The sequence below is a fragment of the Buceros rhinoceros genome, unplaced genomic scaffold (assembly GCF_000710305.1).
Source record: "Buceros rhinoceros silvestris isolate BGI_N320 unplaced genomic scaffold, ASM71030v1 scaffold4197, whole genome shotgun sequence".
Taxonomy (NCBI): Eukaryota; Metazoa; Chordata; class Aves; order Bucerotiformes; family Bucerotidae; genus Buceros; species Buceros rhinoceros.
Window position 1 is genome coordinate 41,224 of NW_010421494.1, and position 27,564 is coordinate 68,787.

Here is a 27,564-nt window from a genome sequence, read left to right on the forward strand (position 1 = left end):
CCCTTTCTCTTCCCCTTTGCGAAGGGAGAAGGGTTAATAGAGTGGCCAGCCCAGCCCTAACCCTTGACATGCTTACTTTTGGCTTGACTAGTTTTTTCCTGGCTTATGCTGAATTTCAAACATATTTTGTTCTTGATACATGGACAGAGTATTGGTACCTTACTTGGCACTATAAATTTCACTGATAAAACATCAGAAAAAGTCACTACATTGATGAGTGCTTTAATACATTCTCATTAGATGTTGCCAACTATCACTTTTATAGGATAGCAATGGGTAGATAGAGTAATGGGTAAACCTTACCTCAGGTAATGCTTTAGGGCATTGTTCTTTTTTGAGATTATTTTAATTATATCTATTCACATTTATACTTAGGGCTGTATAACTCCACCAAGGCTGTGTTCTGAACTTCCATCAGTAGTAACTAGACTTTGTTCTCCAGATCAAGTGTAGTCTTCAATATCTGCTTCACAGAGTTGTTGAGAAATAGATCATGCCTGTGCATGAATAACAACCTTAAAAAAGGTAAAAGGCTGAAGATGTACTAGCTCATCTACTCTGATCTTTTGTGTCAATGGCAGAGTGTTCACCGTCTAAACTTTTCTAATCATTTTGTTTAGGTTTACTGTAATGCTTTCAGACAATGCAACTTCAGTCCTTCTGTTGAGCAGACTGTTCCACAAGCTAATATCTCAATGTCAAGATAATTTTCTTGTGATTGTCTATTTTTTATTTCATTATTCCTTGTTTTGTCTCCATGTACTAGCCTCCAAAGCATGTGGTTTTTGCTTTTATTTGTAGTTTATTATGTCTCCTTCATTATCACTCTGATATGCTTTACATAGTTAGCAAATTCATATTTCCATGTAAATCTGTTCCTCCAGCACTTTCTTGTGGTGGAGTTCACTGTGACACAGTATTGCCTCTACACAGACATTCCCTCTGATTTATGACAGTCCTGTTCTACACCAGTTCATGGTTTTGCTCCCACAAACACTATTTTCAGTGGCCCTTTTGGATTTACATTTGGAGGCTAAGTTTGGTTAATTTTGTGTGGGTATTCTAGGTGCAGTTCAGTGCACTGTTACTGTGACAGCAGACCATGCCACAAGCAGAGCTTGTTGTCACACCTGCAGTTTGGGTTGCTCAGCAGTTTCTATTATACTATGATTTTATAATTGTTTATGGGTTGTCTCTGGTAGTTATTTGGATTGGCAGTTTTCATGGGGGGGTGTGGGGGTGTCTTCTGATGACTTCTGCCAATGGCTGAATGGTTTTGAATGTCTGTCTTAATTCTGCTGTTTTCTGTAATAATGAATGAGATCTGTAGCAGGGAGGTTAGAACTCTGTCCCCTGAAACAAGGAACCAGTCAGCTTTCTCTCATTGGCAGCTGTAGCCTTTAAAAGCAACCTTGGATGGCAGTGATTTCTCTGAGGCAAATTTGTCAATGTTATAATTTGTACTGGAGTTTTTAGTGCATCACTTCTGAAAGTAGGAGCAATGAAAGGTTGTATCAGCCCAGTGTTGTGCAAAATGTTACTTGAAAGGCTTGAAAACTAATCTTACTGTGACATTATATCTAAGTAAATAGATAGTGCCATCTGCTAAAAGCTGTACACACAGTGACTTCTCTGCCGTAAAAAAAAAATTCTGCAATTTGTTTGGTATTTTTGTTTACATTATGTACTTAAAAGATTATTGGGTCACAAGATTGTTTTGCTAAGTAATGTTATCATAGCTAACCGTAACCATAACTTTTCTCTCTTTGTCCTCCATAATTTTTATTTTGGCTTCTTTGTTAACCATCAACTAAGCAATCTGTGCATGTGGAAAAGATAACTGTAGCAGCATAGTACTAAGAAGGGTGCTGGATTAACTGACAGAAGAAAACTATTACTGCAAATTCGGTTATGCTTTATTTCATTCCTAGAACTCCAGCAAGATTATTGGATTAAGTATTTCAACCACTGTTGCATTCCTTTATTTTGCCTAAGCTGTGGACATTTCTTCCTCAGAAGTACTCTCACATTCAGTACAAACCTGTTTTCCTGGTAATCAAACACTGACTATCATTACATAGTAGAAACATTATTCCTATGTACACTAATATTATACAAGTTAGCAATGAGTAATGTGGTCTAAACTATTACTAGGTGCTAATGTGTCCAGAAGAGCTTACCAACACATGGAATTGAAATTGCTGTTTTGAAATAATCATTCCAGAATAGTTCTTTTTAGCTATCCAGGTGGGTTTCTGTATTTCAAAATATGCAAGCTTTATTCCATTTTAAATCAGAGAAACACACTAGTGAATTAGAATGTTGGAACCACATGAGGACTGATCTGAATTATTGATTCCAGAGTAATATTCCAGAATCAGAATCCCCATAATTTTTCCAGACTGTGATAAACCATAATCTTTCCTGGCTACAAGACTAGATTATAAGCACATTTGGAAAATGGGAAGTCTTTTTTAGGTATTAGATACACTGCAAAATTATCTGCAATTGGTATGAACTTATGAGAACACTATTAAAGTCAGCACAACTATGAAATAGGTTGAAACTTTTTGTCCCTCAAAAGAAGTACAATATGAGTACTATACTGAGGAAGGAATCAATTCAAGCTCTATAGGTCCAAAGTTGACCTATATTTCTTCCTCTGTGAAGACCAAGGTTTTTGCAGCTAGTGTCTTTGTCGGCCCACAAAACAAATCAGAGATAAACTATGCATTTACATTTTGCTGCTGCACCTGAAGTACTCATGACTCCTTATAAAGTGTTTGATCTGTGCATGTATGTATTGTAAGCACACAGTTTTTGGCAAACAAGAAGGAATTTTGATGAACAGGTAGAATTTTACAGCCTGCTCACATTGTATGTCTCAAACTAGCCTTATGAGGAAAAGGGAAATGTCTTTTCATTTTAGTTTGCAAAGTTGTAAGAAAACCAGATGGACTTGACTCCATATTCGCAATTTGGGTTTTATTAGAAGGATATGGGTTTTTTTTCATAAAGAAGTGAACTAAGAATAAAAAAGAATTAAAATGAGTATGTGTTTTTCATATGTCATGATGTAATTCATTTAAAAAATACCGAAAGTTTGAGGAATTCTAAGTTCAGTGAAGTTTTTATTGAAAATCACCTTCACATGTTTAAACCAACCCAGTTTTCAAGAGATCGTTTCACTAGTCATTTGGTACTTGGCAAGTGAGTTCTCTGGAAACAGAAGTTAAAGGGATTAGACTGTAAAAACAAAAAAGGGGGGGGGGCGGGGGGAAGGCAAAAATGTGGTAGTTTTTTTTATTTTAAAATAATTTATCACATACTGGATTACTACTTAGTCAGGCCAGCACAGGCCAGCATCTCAGCTTACTGTGCACTGCATAACACACCAGTTGTTTTCTCAAGTGATTTATTTGCAGCTCTCTTAATATTCTATAATCTTTTTTTGTGGACATTTTAATAGTCCACTATTGACCTGAATGTAAGAGTGTGAAAGAGAATATTCTTGATGCAACAGTGTGAGCTGTGGGAAGGATTCCAGGACAGGAGTTTGGATGCTCCAGTTTTATAAGCCCAAACTGAGTGGCTTTGAAGGCCATCTGTTCCTCATAGTATGTTGTCAGGCCGGTGGAGGTTTCTAAAGTTACTTCTGGAATGAGAGGTAGTGGTGCCCTCAGAATGTTGGAATACGTGATATCTGGCTCATGTTTTTAAGGAGTTGGGTTGTACATCCAGTATCTGGGACTGCTCTCTTTATAGTTGATTCATATTCTAGTATAAAGTTAACTTCAACGTTGAAGTTCAAAAGAACCTAGGTTACTGCGGACTAAAAGGATATGGCAGTCGTGTACCCTGTTTACATTTATAACTGCTAAAGATGCCCAGGTCTTTTAAAGACGTGGGAAGGCCATATGGAAGCAAATGTGTCCAGCTTGGGCAATCATTGTTATTGCTGTTCTGGTCTAGCAACACATAAACTTGGAGGAAAGTCCCTAAATTTGTTGCTTTTGGGTTCCCTTGCTACTTAGGCAGCTCAGATATTCAGAGCCTGTTTGCAAATCACAGATTTGCAGGATCTAGTTTCAGCCCGTCAAAAGGGCTTTGAAAATCCTAGGTGCACCTGGTGGTCCCAGCATTTCCAGGCTTCTACCTCCTAATCAGAAGGGCTGGAAGCTGTCTCAGGTGATTGATGTGGATGGGGACCCCAGATGTTATTTCTTTACAGTGAACAGTAAGCCTTCATTCTCTGGTAGAGAGCATGCTCTGAAAGTTGTTTTTGCATTTGTTCCAAGCCACTTGGAACCACCAATATTCAGAGAATTGTAGTATAAACAACTGTACTAAACAAATTATGTATAAGTTCTTGATTCTGGATTTGAAGGAAGGATCTTTAAGGCTAATAGTGTCAGCGGTTGTTGCAAGATTGAATTGTACCTAGAAGGATTTTGATTGCCCTACAGAAATTCAAGTAAGAGGAAGCAACAATTGTCCACACAGAGTGACTGAGATGATTAAAGGATTTTATTCTCCTTAATGGAACAGGCAAGGGCTAAACAGGCTTCCAAATATTTGAGCTCCTAGGACTTTATAAATGGTGTGCATAGAGTTTATGTTCTTATTCACCATTCATCTCTATCTTTAGATCCTGGTTCCTCATTGCACACACGTGTGTATATGTGCATATATCTACAAAACCAGTAGTAATGAAAACACTGATAGGTACCTTTGTACAGAAGTCTAATATCAGATTCATGTATTCATTCAGAAATGGATAGCACAGTGCATTTGGAACATGAGACAGGCTTTTGTCTTCCATTGTCTGTTCAAATTTGCAGAGAGAAATCTGGCTTCTGTGAAATAAGGTGGTGACCCCAGTTCAGTTCCTGGTATACAAAGTGTCCAGATCACAGTTGACAGTAATTGGAACTAGGTAGGCATGGCTCCCAATAAAAAAAAAAATCGAAAGGGTCAGGAGACTGAAATAGCCTCTGTTCTTCAAAATGCTGTCTTTGGGTAAAGACAGAAAAATACTTAATTGAATGGCCTCAGAAGGTACGTCTCTTATGTTTGTATATTCCCTGAATAAAACGTTACAGCTCAAGACAATACCCGATCAGCATTTACAGTGGATATGGATATGGGAATGTATTCTTTCCCTGAAAGGAGTTCCAAAACTCACTTTGAAATCAATGGTATCTCGATGTAGATTTTAATCTTAAGGGATTTTTTTTTTTGAAGCACACATAAGGAATTCTTTTTAGTCTAAAATTGTATCGGGATTTTTATCTATTTTGCTTTGAATGGTGTTCATTTCTGCCTCATTTTCTGTCTGAATAAATCATTTCAAATGTAACTGAAGCACAGCAGTTTTGCTAACCTGCTTGGTGATAATTATAAAATAGCTGAAGAAAATGATCTGCTGTTTCTAGCTTGCTTTAGAGTGAGGTGACTTACCGTTCTATTACTAGTCAGTCAAAATCCATTGTTTAAGTGTTGCATGACAGTAGGCATGCCAAACCATCACAGCCAAATGAAAGCCTTGCAGGAGACACTCTCAACTACCTATCATTTACATTTGGTAAAAAATGTGAAAAGACAACATAGAGGAAAATTAGAATCAATCAGTAGAAGCCAAAAACTGTTGAATGGTTTTGTAGAGAGTGATGACTCGACAAGGTAACTGGCATCAAGAGTCTTAGAATGAACCAATTCACTTTTATTCCTAAATTTCCTTCCTGCTCAAAACTGCCAGTTTTAGCAGTGCCAGGACAAATGGTGAAGAGATGTGGGCTGGTACCTATGGGGAGTAACAGATGAGACATTCATTTTCACCTCTGGTGAAATTGAGATGTAACATAGACTTCCACAAACAAGATGGCTAATACATTATCAGCTCTGCTACTTCCAGTGACGCTGTCTGAAAGGACCCTCTTACCAGAAAGACCTGATACTAATTTTAAAATTTATCTAATTTTTCAAGAGTAGCACCTTTAATTTAGATAGAGGTTTGGAGGAAGAGGGATAAAGATTTGTAGTGGTATCTAATTTTCGACTTTCCTTCCTTACATGAGTTTGACAGCCATTTTATACCATTTATTTTGTTGTTTCATGTACACACTGAAGCTGGCCTTCTTGCTGTTGTGTCTTGGGAGACAGGTTCATTAAAAAAAGAGTTAAAACAATATTAAATTTTCATTGCTGGAGCACAGTCAGGACATGTAATTGTGAGTTAATAATAGTCCCTTTACATTTCACATTCCAGATGGAAGTTCTGATATTTTGGTACTTAGAAGTTTTATTCTGTCCTCATTTTCTATTCATAAACTTATTTTGTTTCCTGTATCTTTTTTTTTTTATCTAGGCATAGCAGATCAAAATAATTCACTGCCATTGTTCACATATTAAATTATCCCTCAAAGAAAAGAAAATGTTTTTAAAAATTGAAATAATTAAGCAAATATGGGTAAAAATTTACCCACATATTTCCTCTTTTCTTCTTTTCATTTAAAAGATAATATATCCCCTTTTCAGAGATATTGGTGATCTAAGCAAATGATCTAAAATAAATAAATAAGAAAAGCCTCTGAGAGGCCTCTGAGGCAAGGAGGAGAATAGAAAAGGACTATTGTGCCAATACCTGAGAACAGGGCAGCTATTTAAGACAGGTCCTGCCTCACTTCATGAATATATTTGGCATGGTGAACTGAAATGCCAGAAAGAGGGTGACGATGCCAGACTATATTTCTGTGGTATGATTTTCATGTCTGAATATAAGATTTCAGAAATTAAAATTTTTACAAAATGAGACTTAGATATAACACTATTTGGAACAATCAATTAGAACATTATAAAATTTTTAAAAAGCCAAAACTAGAGTTTTTCATGTGAGGAATACTTCTCAGACAAAATTTCCTGTTGTTTTATTTACAATAGTCCATATGTTTCCAGGGTTAGTTTATGTATTGTAGTGTAAAGAAAAAAAAAAACTAAAGACGACTGATAATGTCTCCTATTTTTGGAGGAAGATCTTTGCAGTTAGTATTCCGCAGAGGCTGGCTGATTTATTAATTTCTTAAAATCATAGTTTTCATATGCTCAGTGGACCTTCTTAACTAAATTCTGAAAAGATTCACTTCATTTTATCTTGCTGCAGTGCTCTCCAAACCTGGTCACTGACAGAAATAGCCACGTTCAGTGTCCACAAAGTGATGGAACAAGCTTTGTGCCAGCAGTGCAAAGACTTTACAGCATTTTTTTAACTTCATTTCTTCCATGAAACTAGGATGTATTCTGATACCGTAAAGTTATGAGAATGGTTGAAATATGCTTTTAGTGCCCTATTTATAACTTCTAGGTGATTTGTGATGAAAGGTGCAAGGCATTTTGATTTGCCTGAGTGGAAAGTCATGTGGCAACAACGGCAAAAGAGGAAATGGGGTCTAAGAGCAGAGTGGGAGAAGAATCACCTTACTCCCAGAAAAGAGGGAGTGTGAAAGGATAGTGAAGAGAAGATAGAGAAGGATAGAGAAGTGAAAGGATCCTGACTTCTAAAATGGTTTTATTTTTTAATAAAAAGTGTCTAAAACATAATAACTATATTCAAAAATACTGACCAAAGTGAGCAATTCTCCTTTGGGAAATGGCATGGCTAGTGCATCCAACTATGCATTATGTCAGCCTTTGATTTTGTTTTGTATTCTTTTTTTCATAAAATACGTGCTCTATCAGAGATACTGTGAAGGAGAACACTGAACATCTTGTCCTGAAAACACTGGAAGACCAAGACACTTAAAATTTAACATCATTTGTATTAATTCTCCTCCTCACTTTCTAGATAGTTAAATGGAAACATGTGCAGCCTGAGTTACAAAAATGCTAAGTGCTCACAGCTGCAAGAGCCATCAGTGGGAACTCTCTTCTGAACACTGAATCCCCTAAACCAAAAGCTTTCTCTTTGAACTGGCAGTCTAATTAGGGGTACCTAGGGAGTTTTGGCTATTATGTCTCTTACTCTGTGCCCATTTTGCAGATGGGAACTGTCTTCCCACATAGTACTGGCAATCTGCATCGCCAAGTGTACTGTACAAACTAATTTTTGAAATTTATAAGCAGTAAGAATCCTCTGTGATATTGTGGAATAGCGTACTAGGGAATTAGTGAGTCTGCATTTTGTTTGATGTGAGCATGGAGCTGCGTGAGGAATGCCAGAGATAAATAAAAACATGAATAAAACACAGGATTTGGGACAACAGAATCACAGAAGGGTTTAGGTTGGCAGGGGCCTCTGGAGGTCACCTGGTCCAACCCCCTGCCCAAACACAGTCACCTAGAGCCAATTTCCCAGGTCTATGTCCAGGTGGCTTTTGAGTATCTCCAAGGAAGGAGACTCCAGAACTTCTCTGGGCAGCCTGTGTTAGTGGTCAATCACCTTCACAGTAAAAAAGTGTTTCCTGATGTTCAGAGGGAACGTCCTGTGTTTCAGTTTGTGCCTACTACCTTTAGTCCTGTCACTGGGCACCACTGAAAAGACACTTATTTTCACTCTCCATTCAAGTATTTGTACATACCGATGAGATCCCCTCTGAGTATTGTCTTCTCCAGGCTGAACAGTCCCAGATCCCTTAACATCTCCTTGTAGGAGAGATGCTCCAGTCTCTTAATCATCTTTGTGGCCTTTCACTGGGCAAATGTGATGTGAAGAGACAATTAAAGATTGAATGATAATGGCCATGGATTTCAGTTGAACAAGAATGATCAGTCTAGCATTGTTTATAATCTAGACAATTTTTTTAAAATTGATTATTTTTTTGTGTAATTTATAGGTAATTTTACAAGTGTTAAAACAATTATGTTTCACTATGATGGTACTTCCACCTCCTTTCTTATGTATCTTTATCTATGAAGCTCCAGACCTATTGCATTTCTGTTAATACTTGACCTAGCAGTAGCAAGACAAAGCTACTATTAAAAAGAGAAAAGAATTTGTAGTTTTGTACTGCGGTCTTTCAGAGTCTGTAGGAAGCTGGACTACTATCCTTCTCTCTAACCTTCTTTTTTCCTCCTCATGTGCTACTAGGAGGGCATGTCAGGGTGTTATGTGATATGTAAGAGGTGTGATGGCAGCCACCAGCACTCATTTGAACTTAAGTCCAGAGATTCTATAGAAGTGCAGAAGGCAAATCAGAAGGATTTCTAATTAGTTTTCAAAGAGTAGACATTGCAATCCGATTTCTGACAAATGCGATAACTGTAATTCCAAAACTCAAAGGAAAGTGTAAGAACTGTAAATCCTGAAAACTTCTTTGCTTGGAGCAAACAACATATGCTTTTTATGAATTGCTGTATTTCTCTAGTAATTAAGCACAATAATCAGTCTTGACAACATACCATGCATGCAGCCAGAAATTCAGCTATGCACTAAAAAGAAATCCTAGCTTTGTGTAGTCATTCGTATTAATTTTTCTTCTGTTTTGTCATTTCATCTGTGCCATGCCACAACAGGCATTAATTTCACTATCTGTTTTAAGTCTATGAAATATGAAGAGACACCACATAGTTATTTAGAGATCTTTGACTAGTGCAGATGAAGATAAATGTTCATGTTTTCTGACTGGTTTTCATTCGCAGTGCGTGCATTGGATCCCAAGACCCTTATTGTGGCTGGGACATGGTGATGAAGAAATGCACAACCCTGGAAGAAAGTCTGAGCATGAGTCAATGGGAGCAAAGCATCACTGTGTGTCCGGTAAGTCATTCATTTATCTCTTACAACTTTTGATTCCATGTGAAATTTATGTAAATGAGCTGGCATAGGTATTTCAAGCTCAGAAAACTGTATTTAATGCCATTGTCCTCGAGCCTTCCCATCAGATTTATAGTACTTTCACAGAGTAGTTGGTTTTTACCTATAATGCCTGTGTTCCCACCTTGAAAGCAAATGTTCACCAAGATTAGAGATACTGACAAATTTTTCTCTGCAGAATTATTCTCTATTTTGTACTTTGACAAAATGTAATCACTAGTGGAATAATCTTCCCTTTTAGTATATTTTTTGCTAATGTAAAAGTCCATATAGCATCTTGCAAAGTCTGTGAATTGGAAGGGTGAATTTTGTGAGTTAAGTCTAACCACATAAATGACAGGAATCATAATTATAATAAACTTAGTGTTAATATTTCCAGTGACTTAACACTTCTCTTTTAAAAAATAACTTGAGTAAATTTAATAAATAATAAAATACCCAAAGTGTGTATATATATATATATATCTATCTCCTTTTTAATGTGGTTCCAGCGTTGTTCTAATATCCTTTTCCCTCACTCCAAAGAGCACAAAAAGAGGAAGGATCTTCCTAGTGCTGCCAAGCTCTTTTCTTTGGAGATTGATGCTACTTTGTCTTTGCCTCCTGCTCAGGAAGATGGAACCTTTCCAACTCCATTCTGCTTTCTTCGCTAATAAGGACTTCTTGAACATGTCTCCACTGGAGCTCATGCATCTATGAATTTATCTTCATATGACATCCATGTTATATTCTGCATGTTTAACAAGTTCCTCTTAACATCTTACTGACACTCCTGTCTCTTAAGTCGGGTTGTGTTTAGTGAACTCAGGATGCGCAAAATCATTATAAAGTTGTTCTAGCTTTCACTTGTGATCTCTACATGTGTTACAGCAGCCTCATCTATACAGATGGCTACACTGATTTTGAGGGCTTTGAGAACTAGCTCCTGTGTTCTGACTGTCTGTTTGACATTAATTAGTGATTTTTTTAATCAGTATCTTGTTCTGTCCTTCGCATCCATGCTTGCACATAGTGGCCTAATAAAAAAGGTTGCATTGGATTCATCTGCATTAGCATTTTAGCTCAAGTCAGGAGCAGCTTTGGGGCAAATACTCTGATTTTTCCCGTCTACTATGCTTTGGTTCACATCACAAAGCAGTCTTGAAGCATACAAGCTACATTACTTCAAATGAAATTAAATAAAAAACGTGCTCCAGCTACTACTAGGCATTTGATCCGCGGCCAGAGCGAGTCCAAAGTAAAGCCCACAAAATACATATGGTGTATGTGTCAGGTCTTCAACACCAGCCGCTTCATTTTCCAGATTTGCAGTTTATGCGTGTTCCACTCGCTAATACAGACATAGCCATTGTCTCACAGAGAAAGTCTGGATTCAGTCACTAATGCAGTCCTTGCCTCCCTGATTGGCAAGTAGCTCCATGCACTGTAGGCTATTCTCATTTCCAAGTCGCGCAGGCTAAATGTGGTTATATGGTTATGGTGGCCTAGTTGGGGTGGTGTGTTAGAAAGGATTACTGGAATGGGTTGGTTGGTTGATATTTGCGTGAGTAGTGTGCCTACTGCTTAGTCTTTGAATTCTGGCATTAGCCCTTAATTTTTTTATAGATACGAAACATGAGGCCAAGAGGGGCTGGAGGAGGGAGGAAGGAGTGGTTTAGAAAGCAGAATTCAATTATTTTCCATTCAGCTGGAAAAACGATTATTTAGTATCTATTATATGACAATTGCAGAGATGAAAAGATTTAGCGAGACTCCAAAGGAGTTTTGGAGTTGAGCAGGCTGAGATTGTGTAATATAATGAAAATTTTAGAATTAACTGTCTAAATTGAAAAGTGTGGATTTACCACTTTACTGTCTTAAACCCCTGAACTCTAACATTAATAACACATTATTGAACAAATCTAAAACTTTCATAGAAAATTTCTGTTAAAATAACACTGTATTCTGGCAAACTGCAATCGATTACGATTTTGCTTACCGAGACTTTCGAATATTTGTTTTAATAGCATTTTTATGTGTCATATTCACAGGATATATAAGCCAAGATGTAATGAATTTCATTCTGTAGGCTACTGAGCTGCGTGCAGCCTTGACATTCACTATATGCATTAAAGATAATGCTGCAGGCAGAACATAACAGAATGTTAGAAACCTTCTACTCTCCCTCTTTTGGTTCCAATTGGTTACACTATCTTAATTGTCAGTAAAACTACACTGATCTCTTTTAACACTATAGAAAATTTGTTAGATTAATGCTTGACCAGTTTCTTCTAAACTCAGATTAGAGAGAGGCCTGTTTAAATACTAGTTTAGCCCAAAATTAAAAGTGCGACCAGTTGCACATGAGAAATGATTTCCTGGGGAATTATTCATATGTCTGAATGTTTTTGGCATGTCATGCTACAGCAGGGAGGGGCCTAGGAGAGGTAGCTGAGCATCTGCATTATGGTCTCTCTGAACTTTGAAGATCACTTGTGACAAATCTCTTTGATTTAATTTTCAAGTTGATATTTTAGGTTATTGTTTCAGTTGGCATGACTACACCAATTGTACATGAATACAAATAGTAAAGAATGGTGCATATATCTACTCTGAGCTTCTTTCCAGTTGGAAAAATGTTCGTCCAGTATTTTTTTGTAGTAATGAAGGTTCATTGTTTTGCCAAAATATTTTCCAGTGAGAACACTTGCAATCCATTACTTAAAAACATGCTGCCTGACATTATCAACAAGCTTTTACAAGGAAAGTAAAAATAATTTTTTTAAAAAGTTGGCAGGGTTGTTTTTCTTTTTACCTAATTATGTGACATGAAATGGCTTAATTTTTACAGCTGCACACAGGGAAGGAGTGTACTATGGGATCTTACCTGAATCCATTAGCAGCTTCAGAAAAAAACAGAGCCTCTGAATTCTATGCAAAGTGATCTCAAACCAAATTGCTCATGACAGGTCTAAGGGCTGGGTCACTGAAGATGTGACCTTGACTCAGAGTGCAGTGGCACAAACCTCGAAGACAAGGTGGGTGCAGAGAGGCTCGAGCAAAAAACATTGGACATTAAGAGGGAAGAAGGGACTAGTGGTACCTGCAGAAAGGAAAGGGTGACAAAAAGAGGGTAGTAGAAGGGGAAAGCAGAGTGTAGCCGTGGTAGGAACGTACAGCCATGTTGCTGGATTGTGATTTTCCCCTTGAGGTGTGTCAGATGGTGAAGGGTTAATGCACATAGTTTCTGGTGAGGGCTGAAAAAGGCCCCTCATCAGTACCTTTTGTTTTCCTGTAGTCCTGTGATGAAATTGTTTGATATCACTTGTGAAAGGCAGATACTCATAGAGAGGCAGAGCAGGTGAGTCATGGAGAGCAGCAGAGACGGCACTGGGATATTTACAGGAGCAGGGGGGAAAAATCAGTGCCATCAGTATGTCATTTTGAGCTCTAGCTTTCAGCTAGGTTTTATGAATACTTTCCCTGCCACTTGATATAAATTATGGTAACCATAGAGGACTGCAGCTTTTGTTTGTAATTGTAGGTGCAACAATAAAGACGCTTTGATGCGGCATAGAACTAGAAAGCGGTAAAGACGTTTTCACATCTTTGACATTATTTAGATTGGGGATGTATCATTGCAAGTTTTTGCCCTACCTGTTTGTTAGACCAGCAGTGTAACGGAGAAGTAAGCATTCCCTGTTGTCTTATGAAAAACAACAGTGTAGACTCTGCCCGAGCAAAAATTGGTGAGTTCTTTTCAGTGAACAGCTGTCAGCAGAATTTTGAAATGATGAATTAGGGTTATGTCAGTTCTAGCTGGCAGAATATACGCATAGCTGTTGTGTGGAGAAGCTGTATCTGTAAAATACAAATCATGAGAAAATGTAATTAATAGTGAAATTACGGAACCTGTAACACAGTGGAAAGAATCAGCCAGCACCCAGCATGGCAATGGAAACATGTCTTCTGCTGTAATCGAATCTCTTGTATCTTCAAGTTATTAGTGGAATATGCACTTCCCTACCACTTTTAAAATGAAACAATGCTAAAAATAGCAAAGGGAGACCATTTCGCATAATTCATGGCAATCTGCAATTTTAGGTCCTACTTTAATGTATAAGCAAATGTTAATATTACATTATGACACATTTGATAAAATATGCTTGACTACCACTGATACGCATTTATTTTTATCTAAGAGTGATTTTAAATGCTATTTAGCTTGCATTTGTTAGCACTTTGGTTTTAACTGAAAGGTAAAATATGACAATCAAAAGGCAAATTCTGTAGCATTTAAGTGAAAAAGTGGCCACCATTTCCATTTATGATCACAGATTTATCAAGATTAACACCTTGCTAAAAGAATTAATAACATCAAAGCCCATCTTTGATATGAGAGCTGAATTCCCCATGTCTTCAGAAGTTCCACCACGCATGGAGGTAGCTGCAATCTCCATTAGCACTTTTTTTCCCCACTTGGTCGGTGAAGTTTTCTAATTAACTTGTGCATGATAGAAACATTCCAGTCAAGATCTGACCCTTCCAGAGAAAGGAGTTGAGAATTGACTTCGCTGGGAGCAAACTGTCTCATCATGCAGGGTTAGGTGCTGCCTTTTGGAGGTGTTTTTAGGATTTGTAAATATAATTACAGCTAATGTTTAGAGAGTCATATTTAAAACCACATTTCACTTGTATGAAATGCTGCTATGTGATATGTGCTTCAAAAAGCTGTTGTCAAAAAAAGACACTCATCATGGAGATTTGAGTTTAATTCACCCAGTTTTGTTACCCCAGACTGTTGTGCTCTTCTGCCTCTTCCCTTTGATCCAGGTAAAACCGTCATCAGAAGATAACTGAGAAAGTGAAACTGTACTTTCTGTTATTGAATCACTGTAGGCAGGCATGGTTGCGAAAGGTGATGGTTAATTGTGATTATTGTTATTGCTGTAGTGGTGACATCCAGTGGCCCACATAGGTTGGAGGTGGTGGGAATTATACAGCTACTGACATTATAATGGGAGCTTCCTTTCTGGAAGGTGTACCTCTCCAGTGGAGGTATTTTTTTATTGTTAGTGGCTGAAGGCTGTACCTCCATGTACTACAGAATTAAGAGGTCGTGTGAAGGAATTGTCAGGCCTCAGGTAAGCATTTCTGTTGTATTGTTTCTAGATTAGGAATCTGACAGTGGATGGGCATTTTGGAACGTGGTCACAGTGGAAACCTTGCACCCACACTGATGGTGCCAGTGTTGGCTCCTGCCTCTGCAGGACACGTGTATGTGACAGTCCCGCTCCTCAGTGCGGAGGTTGGCTGTGTGAAGGACCAACCATGGAGATTGCCAACTGTTCCAGGTACACAAAACAATTTCAAGTTGTATCATTTATTGTTTAAAAGTTTTTAACTTCATCAGAGTAGAACCTCATCTGCAATAGAAATCTCATCTGCAATCCACCACTCTGGTTCAGTGCATGAAACAGCTCATAGCAATGGCCACACCAAATGAGGCATTCGAAAGTATCACTCACACTTTGTGGGGGAGAGAATGAGCCAGATAGCCAATAATGGTTTCAAATGCTGTATCCCAAATACTGTTGTCCTGAACTAATTTTAACAAAAGCTCAGAAAGAAAAAAAAAAATCAGTGTTAGGTAATATCCAAAGTATGATACTTTTTCCCAGGGCTGTAAGTTATAAACCTTTTTTTTTTTTTTTTTTTTTTTTTGGAGTCAGTGTTAGGTAATATCCAAAGTATGATACTTTTTCCCAGGGCTGTAAGTTATAAACCTTTTTTTTTTTTTTTTTTTATTCTGGAAGTCAGAACTCTTTACTTTTTTGGAGGTTTCCTGTCCCTGTTGTATTCCCGTATTCTGCCTTGGGCAAAGTGTTTTCATTGTACCTTTTGGTTGTATCGTGACATCTGGACCTATTACCAGTCATATGCCATTCTTTTGCCTTTCTCAGGCACGTTACCACTCCCAGAAAAAACAGTGAGAGCAGATCATTTCAAAGAGGCTCATATTCTGAGCTGCATATTCTGCATATTCTGAACTGCATTAGGAGTTCATGTTTAAAATATTATACATACTTTAATGGAAGATGAAACATACTGGGACATTCTGCTTATTTACAGTGATTCTGCTTTTGTCTCTTTTTTTTAAAGCATCAGAAGCACATCATGTTAGTGAATAAAACTGATTATCCGTCTGCACAAGATAACTGCAGGCTCTTGAGTGCAAATAGTAAATTTTAGGGAAGTTATTACATTAACAGTGGCAATATAGTATTCAGCATCAGATCACAAGACCGGTAGAAAAGATAAGCATGCTGTGAGCTACTGAACACTCAAACAACAGCTATTGGCTGTCAGTTACAGGATTTGGAACATGACTTGGGGCTTGATTCACGTGCTACCATTGGCAGTATTACACTACTGTTTTAACATCTTCTGTTAAAATTGTTAGTCATTGATTCCTAAAATTTATGGATATCTGGATTTTTTGTTCATTTTACCACTTGGGTCAGACATTGCACTGACAGAGATCTTTTCTTTTTTTTTGGTCTGCGTTGCCAGTGATAGCTGACTTTTTTTCCCCAAAAGCTTTTTTTCTGTGTTACAAACTCTTGTATCACTTATAATAACAAGACATCAAGATGAGTTAAATTCAAATTGGTAATATTTGTGATTAATTACTTGAATAAACCTATGTAAATTTTAATAGTGGATTTAATTAGTTTTCATTGTTTAAAAAAAGCAATTTCAAAATCAAGTAAGGCACTACTTTAACTTTTGCTTTTATGATGAAACCTCAAGAACTCATTACAGTTTAGTTTTATTTTTCTTGATTTCTGTTTGTCTTCTACCAATACAGAGTCTGCAAGCTAGCCATCAAAAGGTATTCGGAACTGCTGAAGTACATCATTTTTTGCTTAGGACAGGGTATGAAATTCCTTTTGAGATGTTTGGTCTAGTATATTGTTTCCTAGCATATATTGGGGAGGACAGGATTTTCCTTTCCAAAAGTTCACAAATGCAGGATATAGTACATTAATTCTGTTAGTTTTTTGTTACGCTACAAATAAGGTGTTCGTGCCTTATCAGAGTATGCTGTTAAAATTGCAAACTAATGCATTTTGACACTTACTTATTACTCTTTTTCCTTTGAATCATAGAATCATTTAGATTGGAAAAGACCTTTAAGATCATCGAGTCCAGTCGTATTACCCTGACACTGCCAAGTCACCACTAAACTGTGTCACTAAGCACCATGTCTTTTAAACAGTTCCAGGGATGGGGACTCCACCATTTCCCTGGGCAGCCTGTTCCAATGCTTCACAAGCCTTTTCATGAAGGAATTTTTCCTAACATCCAACCTAAATGTGCCCTGGCACAACTTGAGACCATTTCTTCTTGTCCTGTCACTTATTACTTGGGAGAAGAGACCGACCCCCACCTCTCTACAACCTCCTTTCAGATGGTTGTGGCAGGTGATAACCTGAACATCCTTTTTCTTCAGCCTTTAATCGCTTTCTTTTCAGAAGAGCAAGAAAACTTGACATTTTAATCTTCCTTTAAAAAAAGACCCATACATAATACCTGAAACAATATGTAATTAAAAGTAATCTTCAGAACATTGGTACAGGAGCTTGCAGATGAAGTTTACCTGAAATAAAGTGACTGAAAGCAACTAAATAGCTTCATATCTTTGTACTTTACTTCTTGTGTAATTGGATCATTTTAGCAGTTGCTGATTACAAAGCATGGAATATGGAAGGATCAGAGCATCTTTATTTTAGTTCTTTAAGAAATGGAACACGATGCAGTATCAATGACAGAAATATTAATGGGCCAGATTCTGCTGTCAGTCACACCTAATCAGCCATTCGCTATGTATAACAGATGACAGAGCCTGAGCTTTTTATTCTACCAGAAATGGAGGCTGGACACCATGGACTTCTTGGTCACCTTGTAGCACCACTTGTGGAATAGGCTTTCAAGTTCGTCAGCGTTCCTGCAGCAATCCAACCCCTCGACATGGAGGACGTGTCTGTGTGGGACAGAATCGTGAGGAGAGGTGAGCTATCTTTTTTCTGCTGTCTGTTTTAATTTCTTCTGCTCAGCCGTATTCCATGGGACATTGTCTCCTTTACCTACCTGTTTTTTCTCTTCCCTTTCCTTTCACTCTCTTTAACTCCACTGCTGCACAGTAGCAATATTCCCATTAGCAAGGCTGTGGGTCTGCAGCGGTTCTTTCATCTTTCAATTAGTTGCATCCCTCCTGAGCCAGCTGAGAGCTCCTGGCAGTGCCAGAGAATTGTGCTGAAGCAATGTGCTGCTGTCCCTTGAGCCCCTGAAAATTGATTCTCCTTGAAAATTGATTGGAGTGTTTTTGAATTGTAACCTGCCCGCCTCAAGACCTCGAATTCAGAGCAAAATGTAGTAAGGTCACAGCACTATGTTACTGATGCTGTGAGTTAACTTTTTTCTCATGTAAGTGAATTAAGCATCTATATAACATGAAAGGAAGTTTCAAGGGCTTTGTTTTATATTCAATAAATATAGTACACCTTGAACTCAAATATCTTTTAGTAAGGTTTCAAGAGTTTTTATAATTGTTTGTATATGTATTAACCCCCGAGCAGATCAAGTCAGTTCATATTTTTATTTCACAATGTACTGCCTTGGCACTAGTCTGAATGTTTTGTCACTAGCTCAGAATGCAATGTTCAGGTCTCTGATTCTATTTACATACATCCTGATGTCTCTCATTTGTAATTTTTGTGTTAGGAATTTTAACAGGATTCAACAAGAATTTTAAATCAAACTAGAATATCTTCAGATAAAATGCAACTCTTATATGCATTATGTTGTTTCCTGAGGCATGCCAAAAAGCCAGATAGCAGAAGACTAGTGTTGGTATAAGAATTTGGAGAATGTGGAGTACTGTAGTCATCCATTCCAAGAGACGTATGTGGTTATGTTTCCTCTCGGTATACACTTGCAGCTCACTTCAGTGTTTCTGTATGGATGATTCAGTACCCTATTTGTCATATATATCCTATATATGTTGGATGAAAACTAGATGCAGTTACCTGTGTGATGAGTTTCAGTGAGGGATTTAACTGAACACCAAATCTGGCATTTCTTCAGATGAAGAGATTCCACTGAAGGGAGGTTGCGTCACACATTTATGTATTAACAGATCATCAAGGACCTGCTCTTTCTAAATATAAAGGATCAGTATCATAGAACATGTGAACAGTTCTTGCTGTTTCAGTCATGAATATTTACCATTTCATAGCAGAGGAGAGTGTTTTGTTATTTTCTAAATTGCTTTCTGAAAATAGGCCGCACAACCCAAAAGTCGTCACCACCAAATGCAGATTGTATCTGCTGTTACATAGTTCTGTCCCAGCAAGAATTGCACTTATTGATTTTCTTGAACTGAGAGGTCAGTCCAGGGCAGGATACAATGAGACTGAATGTAAAAGATAAGTTTAGTTGAGGTAGACATTTTGGTGATGGACTACGAATGTTAGTAGTCATTGTTTATTTTTAGTTTAACATGGAACAAAATCCAATAAGGAGTTTCAGAGAAATACAGAAAACCATGAGAAATACTTCCATACTTATAGGAGAAAATGTCCTCTATTAGGACAAAGGGCGCACTAAAAATGTAGTTACAAAATAGAAAGTGATACTTGCAAAGAGTTATAATAATATCAGCCTAAAAGGACTGAATTTTGATATGCAACAGTTCTGAAAGAAAGCAGGCTTATGTTGCTTTGCTTTTGTAGCCTGCAGGTTACTTGTCCTTTCCCTCTTCGTCCAGCTGAGCAGCAATATGGAATGTGCGTGCCAGTGAGTTTGCTGCAGGATGCCTTTTTCCCTCAGAGTTCCTCTGTCACTGTTTCCTGTCTCCTGGAAACACCCTTCATTCTCACCAGCCCTGCACCTTCCTTTCACTCACTACCTTGCTCACAGTTGACCTTCCTGCCTCTACTCTGATTTTAAGTTATCCATGATGTGTGCTGATACTTTTAAAGCTGGTATGTTTGGGGTTTTTTATTAATAATACTTTTAAAATTCATTTCCAGAAGGTGTGGTATGTTAAAAAGTTTTGTCCTGTAATTTGTAAAGCAGCTAGAGGAATGAGGCATTGGTTATTTGCCAGGACTTTTGTCAGTGTCAAGTACTTGGATAAATCTTCTCAGAGCCATAAAAAGCAGAGACTCCTGGGCAACTCTCCAGCCAGAGCCCATCCCACCATTCCCCGCAGGGGAGTGGTACAAGCCTGGAGATTGTGGCTAGATCCAACCAAAAGCCTAGGTCACAGGTGATATCACAGCAATGCGGCAACTCTCAGGTCTAGCTAGGAAGCCGAGCCACAGGCCAGGGTTAGGATTAGGTTCAGTGGGCATCAGGCAGTTCTGTAGCAACAGGGCTAAGGCCAGAAGCCAGTCCACGCATCGAGGTCTAGACCAAGGGGCTCCATGGTGGTCCAGGGACAAGGTCCACCAAAGCACAGCTCAGACTGGATTTAAGGTCCCTGGCAGTGCTTAAATACAGCTCCTTGGCCTATGGGTATGAGTAGACGTCCCAGGTGAGGCTGATTTGGGCCATTAGGGCTTTAGAAGTGCCCTCAGGGCCCTGACAGCTTATAGAGAGTTTTCAGATGGGAGGGCAATGGAGTACCAGTATTTAAAGGAGTCCTAAATCACTGCTTCACTCCAGCACCACTGGAGTTACATTTGCACCAAGTGGAAACAGTTCATTTGAGAATTGGACCCAGTACATTTGGGCAGGCTGAGCATATATTCCACATGCAGAGTCATGGTTTGAGCCCACCCAGCTGGCAACAAAGCACCACTCACCGTGTGCTCACTCCTACCCCACTCCAGTGGGATGAAAATGCAACAAAAGGCTTGAAGTTCAAGGTAAAGGACAGGGAGGGCTCCCTCACCAGCTATGGTCATGGGCAAAACACAGAGTTGACTTGGGGAAACAAAATCAGTTTAATTAAAACAAACCCACCACCAATTCACCAGTTGAATCAGGAATAGTAAATACAACCCAATCTTAAATAAATGGACCTTCTCCCCACCCCTCCCTCCTTCCCGGGCCCAGCTCTGCTGCTTCCTCCCACCAGTGACACGGGGAATGGGGGTTGTGGTCAGTCCTGTTCCCTTCCAAGTTTTTTTTTTCTGCTTTTTCCTCTCCAGAGGGAAAACTTACAGTCCTTCCCTGCAGTAGCATGGCATCCCTCCCACAGGAGACAGTCCTCCACTAACTTCTCCATCCAGCTCATGCGGGCCTCTTTCTTAGGCTGTGATCCCCTCGGTGACAGATTGCTCCAGTACAGACCTCCCTCAGAGTCAAGGCTTCCTTTGAGATTGGTCCCCTGCTCCAGCATGGGGTCCTCCACAGGCTGCGGAGGGAATTTTTCTCCACCTTTGAGCTCTGAGAGCTGCAAGGGCTCAGCTTGCCATCTCACCAGGGACCGAAGGAAAGTGGCTGCTCTGGAGTGCCTCACCCCCTCCTTCCTCACTGACCTGGGTGTCTGCATGGTTTTCTCTCTCTCACTCATCCTACTCCTTTCCAAAACAAAAGAAATTCCAAAATCAAAGGATATTGCCTAACAGGTTTCCCTCTTAAATATGTTATTGCAGAGGCACTGATTGGCTTGACCTTGAACAGAGGTGGGTCCAACTTGGAGCTGGCGTAGCTTTGTGAAGTGTCTTACAGGAGACATGCCAGTAGCACCCTCCTGCACTACCAAAACCCTGCCAGACACAAACCCAACACACGCAGTAACTCCTAAGAAACGTTTACCTTGGGTTTGTATCCAGAGAACCAATAAACACCTTCTCACATTTTATAATTTAGATTAATCAATGCTTATAAATAGCCCGACATTTTACTTTCTTAATGGTCAGCTCATATGTAAAATTAATATATGGGTAAACTTAGTAAAAACTAGAATTAGTTGGTTGACACATTGTGTTCATTTGTCTAAAGTGCACATTCACATCACCTTCACGTGTTCAGGAGCGTAAATAATGGGATTCAGTTTCCTTAGCCAACATTGTGCCAAAATTTGAAACATCTTTTCATCAAACAGTGATTTCAGTAAAAGTCCAGTGCATGACTCCATAGAAAGCAGATACAGAAAAGTCAACGTATGGGGTGAATTCACCTGCAAAGGTGAATGCCTGTTCAGTTTGAGAGTATTTGTTCATGTGTTAAGAGGTAAATGTATGTCTAGGTTATGTTTGTTTTACCCGGTGAAAGCCGTGATACTATCATGGCTAATGTAACAGGTAGCTCTGTGTTTGATGGTCATTCCCTTGAAATCAATGGCAGTATTAACCAATCTGAAGTGTTACAGATAGGTTAAACTTTTGCACGTGCTGCTGCTAAAGGGATGTGGGGGGTGAAAAACTGTTGAGAGAGACCAGTAAGGACTCATATTACAAAGCAAATTTGCCTTGTAGAAACAGTTCAAGATTGCAGCTGATGTGCATTTAGATAGAATATGGAGTGGGAGTAAAAATAGTATTCTAACAAAATTTGTTAATCAGATAATTTTGTAGTTAAGACTCCAGATGGAAGACATCCTGATGAATTCTTCGGGGGCTTAAAAATTTCTATGTTTTCCTGTATGAGAAATACTCACCAAAGCCGCTGGAAAACTACATTTTAGTTTATAGAGTCCATAGTACCTTCCCTTGACTTTTTCATTGAGTGAAAATGTTTTTCCTTTCTGTGGAAGATGCTGTGGATATGGGCTCATTAAGTCCACTGGTCTCCCTCCTATCTTTGCAGAAATGAGGGACATTAGAATGAGAATCCCTTGCTTTTAGTGAGCGTATTTACCTGTTATTACACAGGAAAAAAAAAAAGAAAGAAAAAAAACATGGCAGATCAGAAGTAGAAAAATAAATTGGCTGCAGATGAGGAGTAAATGTTTGAAAGCTCTGGAAAATTTTGGGTGGATGAGAGATCAGAAGCAGTACATAATGTCACTTTTTTTTTTTTGTACACAATCCTCAGCAAATATTCAGAGCTTCTGTGCTGGTTTCCCTGAGGAGGAGGAGCTGCTGAGAGTCCAGTGCCTGCTCTGTGTAGTTCTGCTCATTTCCTAGCAGTGTGAACAAGCCCGGTCCTCTTCAGCAGAGTAGATCAAATGCCATGGCTGTCTTGTCTGCTGGGAATTATAGGCTCCCATCCTCTTTGCTTTCTCTGCTCCCTCCTCCCAAAGAAGCCCCTAGGAGGACATGCCCCAGCCCCACCACCTTCCAGAGTCTCCTGAGTGGAGATTTCTGTTGATTCAGCAATCTCAATCCAGGAAGGCATGTGTGTGTGTGTCATGAGTCTGCCTTCAATTAAAGGAATCAAGCATTCCCATCAACCTCAGTACAGTCTGCGCTTCCCAGTCAGTCACCAACCAGCTGGTAATCACACGTACCCGCCACATAACAGGATATTGTATAGGAATGGCCAGACAGTGATGAAAGTTAGTTTGTTTTTCTTAAGTACATGCTAGTATCGAATAGTTCAAAATTAAGAATTATGTGTTTAAATTAAATATCTCTCTGTGGAGTAAAAAAGACACATTTATAATTGTCCTGCAGTTAGACTGTGGTACGCAGTGCTTCATGGCAACCCTGAAATAAATTGCTGTTTTACTGAAGGCTGAGATCTTCATAGGAACAAAACTAATAATTCCAGTTGTACTGGAATTGCCTGGAGTAAAAACTAAAAAAAAAAAAATGTGTTTAAATTAAATATCTCTCTGTGGAGTAAAAAAGACACATTTATAATTGTCCTGCAGTTAGACTGTGGTACGCAGTGCTTCATGGCAACCCTGAAATAAATTGCTGTTTTACTGAAGGCTGAGATCTTCATAGGAACAAAACTAATAATTCCAGTTGTACTGGAATTGCCTGGAGTAAAAACTAAAAAAAAAAAAACCCTGTACTGGACAGAGGATGTTCTCCCTTCACCCAGTATGAGAATTCCTTTATTAGGACATCTGAACTTGGATCCACTGCAAGGGGAAACGGGAAGGGTCAGTGTACAAAACCCTCATTTCTCCAGGCTGTTCTCCTTTCTGACCCCATTGCAGTTAGGTTAGGGGAAAGGGCAGTGGTTTCACAGATCCAAGTTTCTTGCATTGCATGTTTTGTTGAATTACTGTAAAATGTTAGCCCTGTGGGTCCTGAGAACAAAATTAAGAGGGGAAGAAAGAGCAAAAGGGAAAAAGGGTTACTGAGTGACTTGAAATGCAGCCAAGAAGAGATATAAGGAAACTTGGCTCAAAGCCCCATGCTGTAGCACAGCTCTCAAAGATCAATTGCAGGGATGTTTCTAGCTGTGAAAACATACTTGATGTTTTCAGAGGCTGCCTGGCTAAAATGAAAATAAGATTCTACTTGTATGCTTTGCTGGTTTGTTTTGTCGTTGTTGTTTGGTGGGGTTTTTCTTCTTTTTCTAAAAAAAAGGGAAAATTGACAATAATTTCTGTTGTTGACTAAAAAAAATTAGCTTGCATAGACATTTTTTGTTTTCATTGCTTTCTTCATTTTCCTCTTGTTGTTTCAACTACATCATTAATTAGTGTTAGTTAACAGAATTGCCAGCCTTTGAAGTGCTCACTGTGTCAGTTGTTAGGTTTCTTTTCTGTCTTCTACTTAACGGAGAGAGCAGGTGATAAGGCACATTGATACTGAAAGAGTCACTGTATAGTGTCATGAGTCTCATCAAAGAGATGTTTGTCACACCTAACTTCAGGTGTCCATGAATGGGAGTGCTTGTGTGTCAGTCAGGTGTCTGAACTTCCACTGCTGTAGAAATCTAGTCAATACAGGCTGTGGAGAACAATGATTTGTCTCCTTCTACTGTATATTCCTAAATTTGGTCAAATTAATCATTCTACTCTCCATATCTTGTATTGACAAAATTCCGTTGGCTGTAGAGCTGGCTGGGAGCTTAGATGTCTGTTTCCCACAGAGCTTTTATAGTCGATGGAGGTAAATCAGTATATTGAGGAGTGCATTTGTATCATCTATATTAGACACTTGCTTTAGGGTGACATAAAGAATTTTTTTCAGAGGGCTTTTTCTTTCCATGAACTGTTGCTCAGGTTTAGATGACTACTTCATTTATGGACAGCTAGGGTGTACATGCCTATATTTTAAGATCCCGCCTTTAATTTTCCTTTTTGCGTGGCTGAATACTTGTAATTGCCTACTTCATGGCAGACTTGCTTTATGCCATGTGTGTGTCCCAAATTAACTTCACACATCTCCATAAAGAACGAATGAAATTATGTAAAATATGTACTCATTTGACTAAGTAAATGGTGATGTTACATCTACGTTTCATTGGGTACGTGTTCTCAAAAAATTGTGACAAACTATCACAGACATTCACATAAATGACTACATGTGACAAAAGATGTGTGCAGCTGTTGGAGTTTTGCGGCAAGAATATCCAAGCACAGAACATTCTTATGCATCTTCAGTGATAGCATAATGTGAACTGAGTTGCAAATATTAAACAGGCAGAAGGGGGAAAAAAGGCATTTTATGTTTAAGCTACTGTTGAAAATCATTTACCCCAAATCATTTGCTGAAGAATTCTGAAAAAGCAGATTTAGAAATATTGGGGATATGGGGTTTTTTCCACGGTTTACTGGTAAACTTGTTGGAAAGGCAAAACTACAGTGGATTTTGAATGGCTGGTGCATCCATAAAATATTTGAGCACTCCTTTAAGGTCATTTGTTTTCTGAATATCTGTCGTGGCTTTGCTTTATCTGAAATAGCAACTTGGTCTCTTTAAAAACCGCAGTCACACTTGCTGGTGGCCCAAATCCTTTGGACCTGTGTAGGGGGTCGTTACTAAGCAGCACACGCTAAGGCTAGAGTCATTGGATGGCACAGTCAAAAAATCAGGAATCTTAAGTTTTTATAAAAAAAAAGAAAAAAGTCACTGAAAGTCGGGACCCTCCCACATCTGGATGTCTTGTTACAATAATGACAGCTCACTAGTAAAATATTCCTGCTTGCCTAAAGAACCTAGTAGGCCTCTGAATCAGTTTGCAGCCCAGTGGGAAATCCTTCAAAGATTATATCAGCTAAAAACACCCTTTAAAAGATAAAGTAGTAACATTATGAAAACAGTGCAGTTCTTTATGCCTAAGATCAATGTTTTAGCCTTTATTTTACCCTTAGAAGTGGAGACACTGTGGAAAGCAAAAAGCAGGTTCAGCTGTCTGAAGAGGAGAGGGATGGATCCTAATCAATGCTTAGCTGGAGACTGATAAAAGACTGCCTGCATAAAGAGTTGCCTTCCATTTGGATGACTCCATTCTGCTCCAGATGTATAGCCACAACTGTTTTTAATAAAGTAGATGTCAACCTTGCTTACTTTCTTGCAGTGCAATAGCATGGTTTTATTTCATGTGTTGTATAAAGGCACTGAATAAAGCAAACAAATGCTTCATGCATGCAATTATGGCCTAAAAAAAAAAAAAACAACCCACAAACCTCAAATGTTTAAACTCTCTGTGCAGTGTGACAACTGCTAGTTCAGTGCATTATGAACAGAGAGGGGTCCTTTGTATAAAGTATTTCCCTGTACAAACATCTATCTGAATAATAAAAATGGGGGACTTTGCGGGGAGCTCTTGTCTTGGTACTGAACAGATTCTTTGCTTCCTTGTTTGCCTCTTCTCTCAGGTACTGTAATGAGCATTTGTTGTGCCCCCCCCACATGTTTTGGACCGGCTGGGGACCTTGGGAGCGCTGCACTGCTCAGTGCGGAGGAGGGATCCAGGCACGGCGTAGAACATGTGAAAACGGTCCTGATTGTCCTGGCTGCAGTGTTGTAAGTAATTCTCAGCTTTCCCTTCAGCAAATAGCTGTGGCCATATGCCATAGATGTCAATATGTCTGTAGGGCATGTGTGTATGATCTACCCCCAACGTGAGTCACGGGAGTGTGTTTGTCTCATGTATGATGTAATTCACACAGTTTATCAGTCAGAAATATATATATTTCAACTTTTTCACAATATCATTTAGAATATGAGCTTCCTAAGGCAAGGTTGGTGCAGATGTGGATGTATTCTTGGAAGCTTTTGGTTTTGGTTTGTTTTGGTTTTATCGCCAGAGTACGTAGGAACTCTAGCTATGAGCCCAGGACTCCAGTGTATCAGTTTCTGTACATCACAGAGAAGATAATTTTGAAAATCTGAATACATAAGGAGCCAGTGAGTGAATACGTGGAACCACTAGGAAGTGCTGAAGTAAGCATGAATAGTGACAGTGATCTTAGCACAGCAGCAGCCTTATCAGCTGTCAGGCTTTGAAGCTACAGTGGGACCATTTTTAATTAATAGAATTGCTTTATGGATACCCAGTTTATGAAGAGAAACATATGGGAAAGCATATAGGGGCATTTTCTTATATCTGAAGAAATATAAGTGGTAGGTTTTGTGTGATGGGAACATCAAAACAGGGCATTGCTTTCTAGAAGGTGAATGAGATGATGCATAGTAGGATATGGGTGAAGGAGAGAAACATAGCAGAGACATCTGCAGAGCAGAATGACACGTTCACTTCAGTATGCTGGGAAGATAACCTCGGTGGAAGTATTCCTGAATGGATAACACTGTCAAAGTCAGAAGAAAGAATATTATTGCAGGACAATGAGAAGCTGAAACAAAGTCTTAGCAAGCGTAAGTGAATATCAAATGAACCTTGGGTGCTGT

At 38.8% G+C, this 27,564-nt stretch overlaps 1 protein-coding gene across 1 annotated transcript in view; it reads left to right on the top strand.

The window, feature by feature from the left end:
• SEMA5A (sema domain, seven thrombospondin repeats (type 1 and type 1-like), transmembrane domain (TM) and short cytoplasmic domain, (semaphorin) 5A) overlaps positions 1-27,564 on the top strand; it is a gene marked incomplete at its 5' end in the record, with an annotated part of 116,660 nt that overhangs the window by 34,228 nt on the left and 54,868 nt on the right. Inside the window, 4 exons of the mRNA XM_010139676.1 lie at positions 9,634-9,751; positions 14,960-15,141; positions 17,718-17,861; positions 26,532-26,679. Coding sequence (XP_010137978.1) covers positions 9,634-9,751; positions 14,960-15,141; positions 17,718-17,861; positions 26,532-26,679 — 592 coding nt within the window. The remainder of the gene's footprint in view (positions 1-9,633; positions 9,752-14,959; positions 15,142-17,717; positions 17,862-26,531; positions 26,680-27,564) is intronic.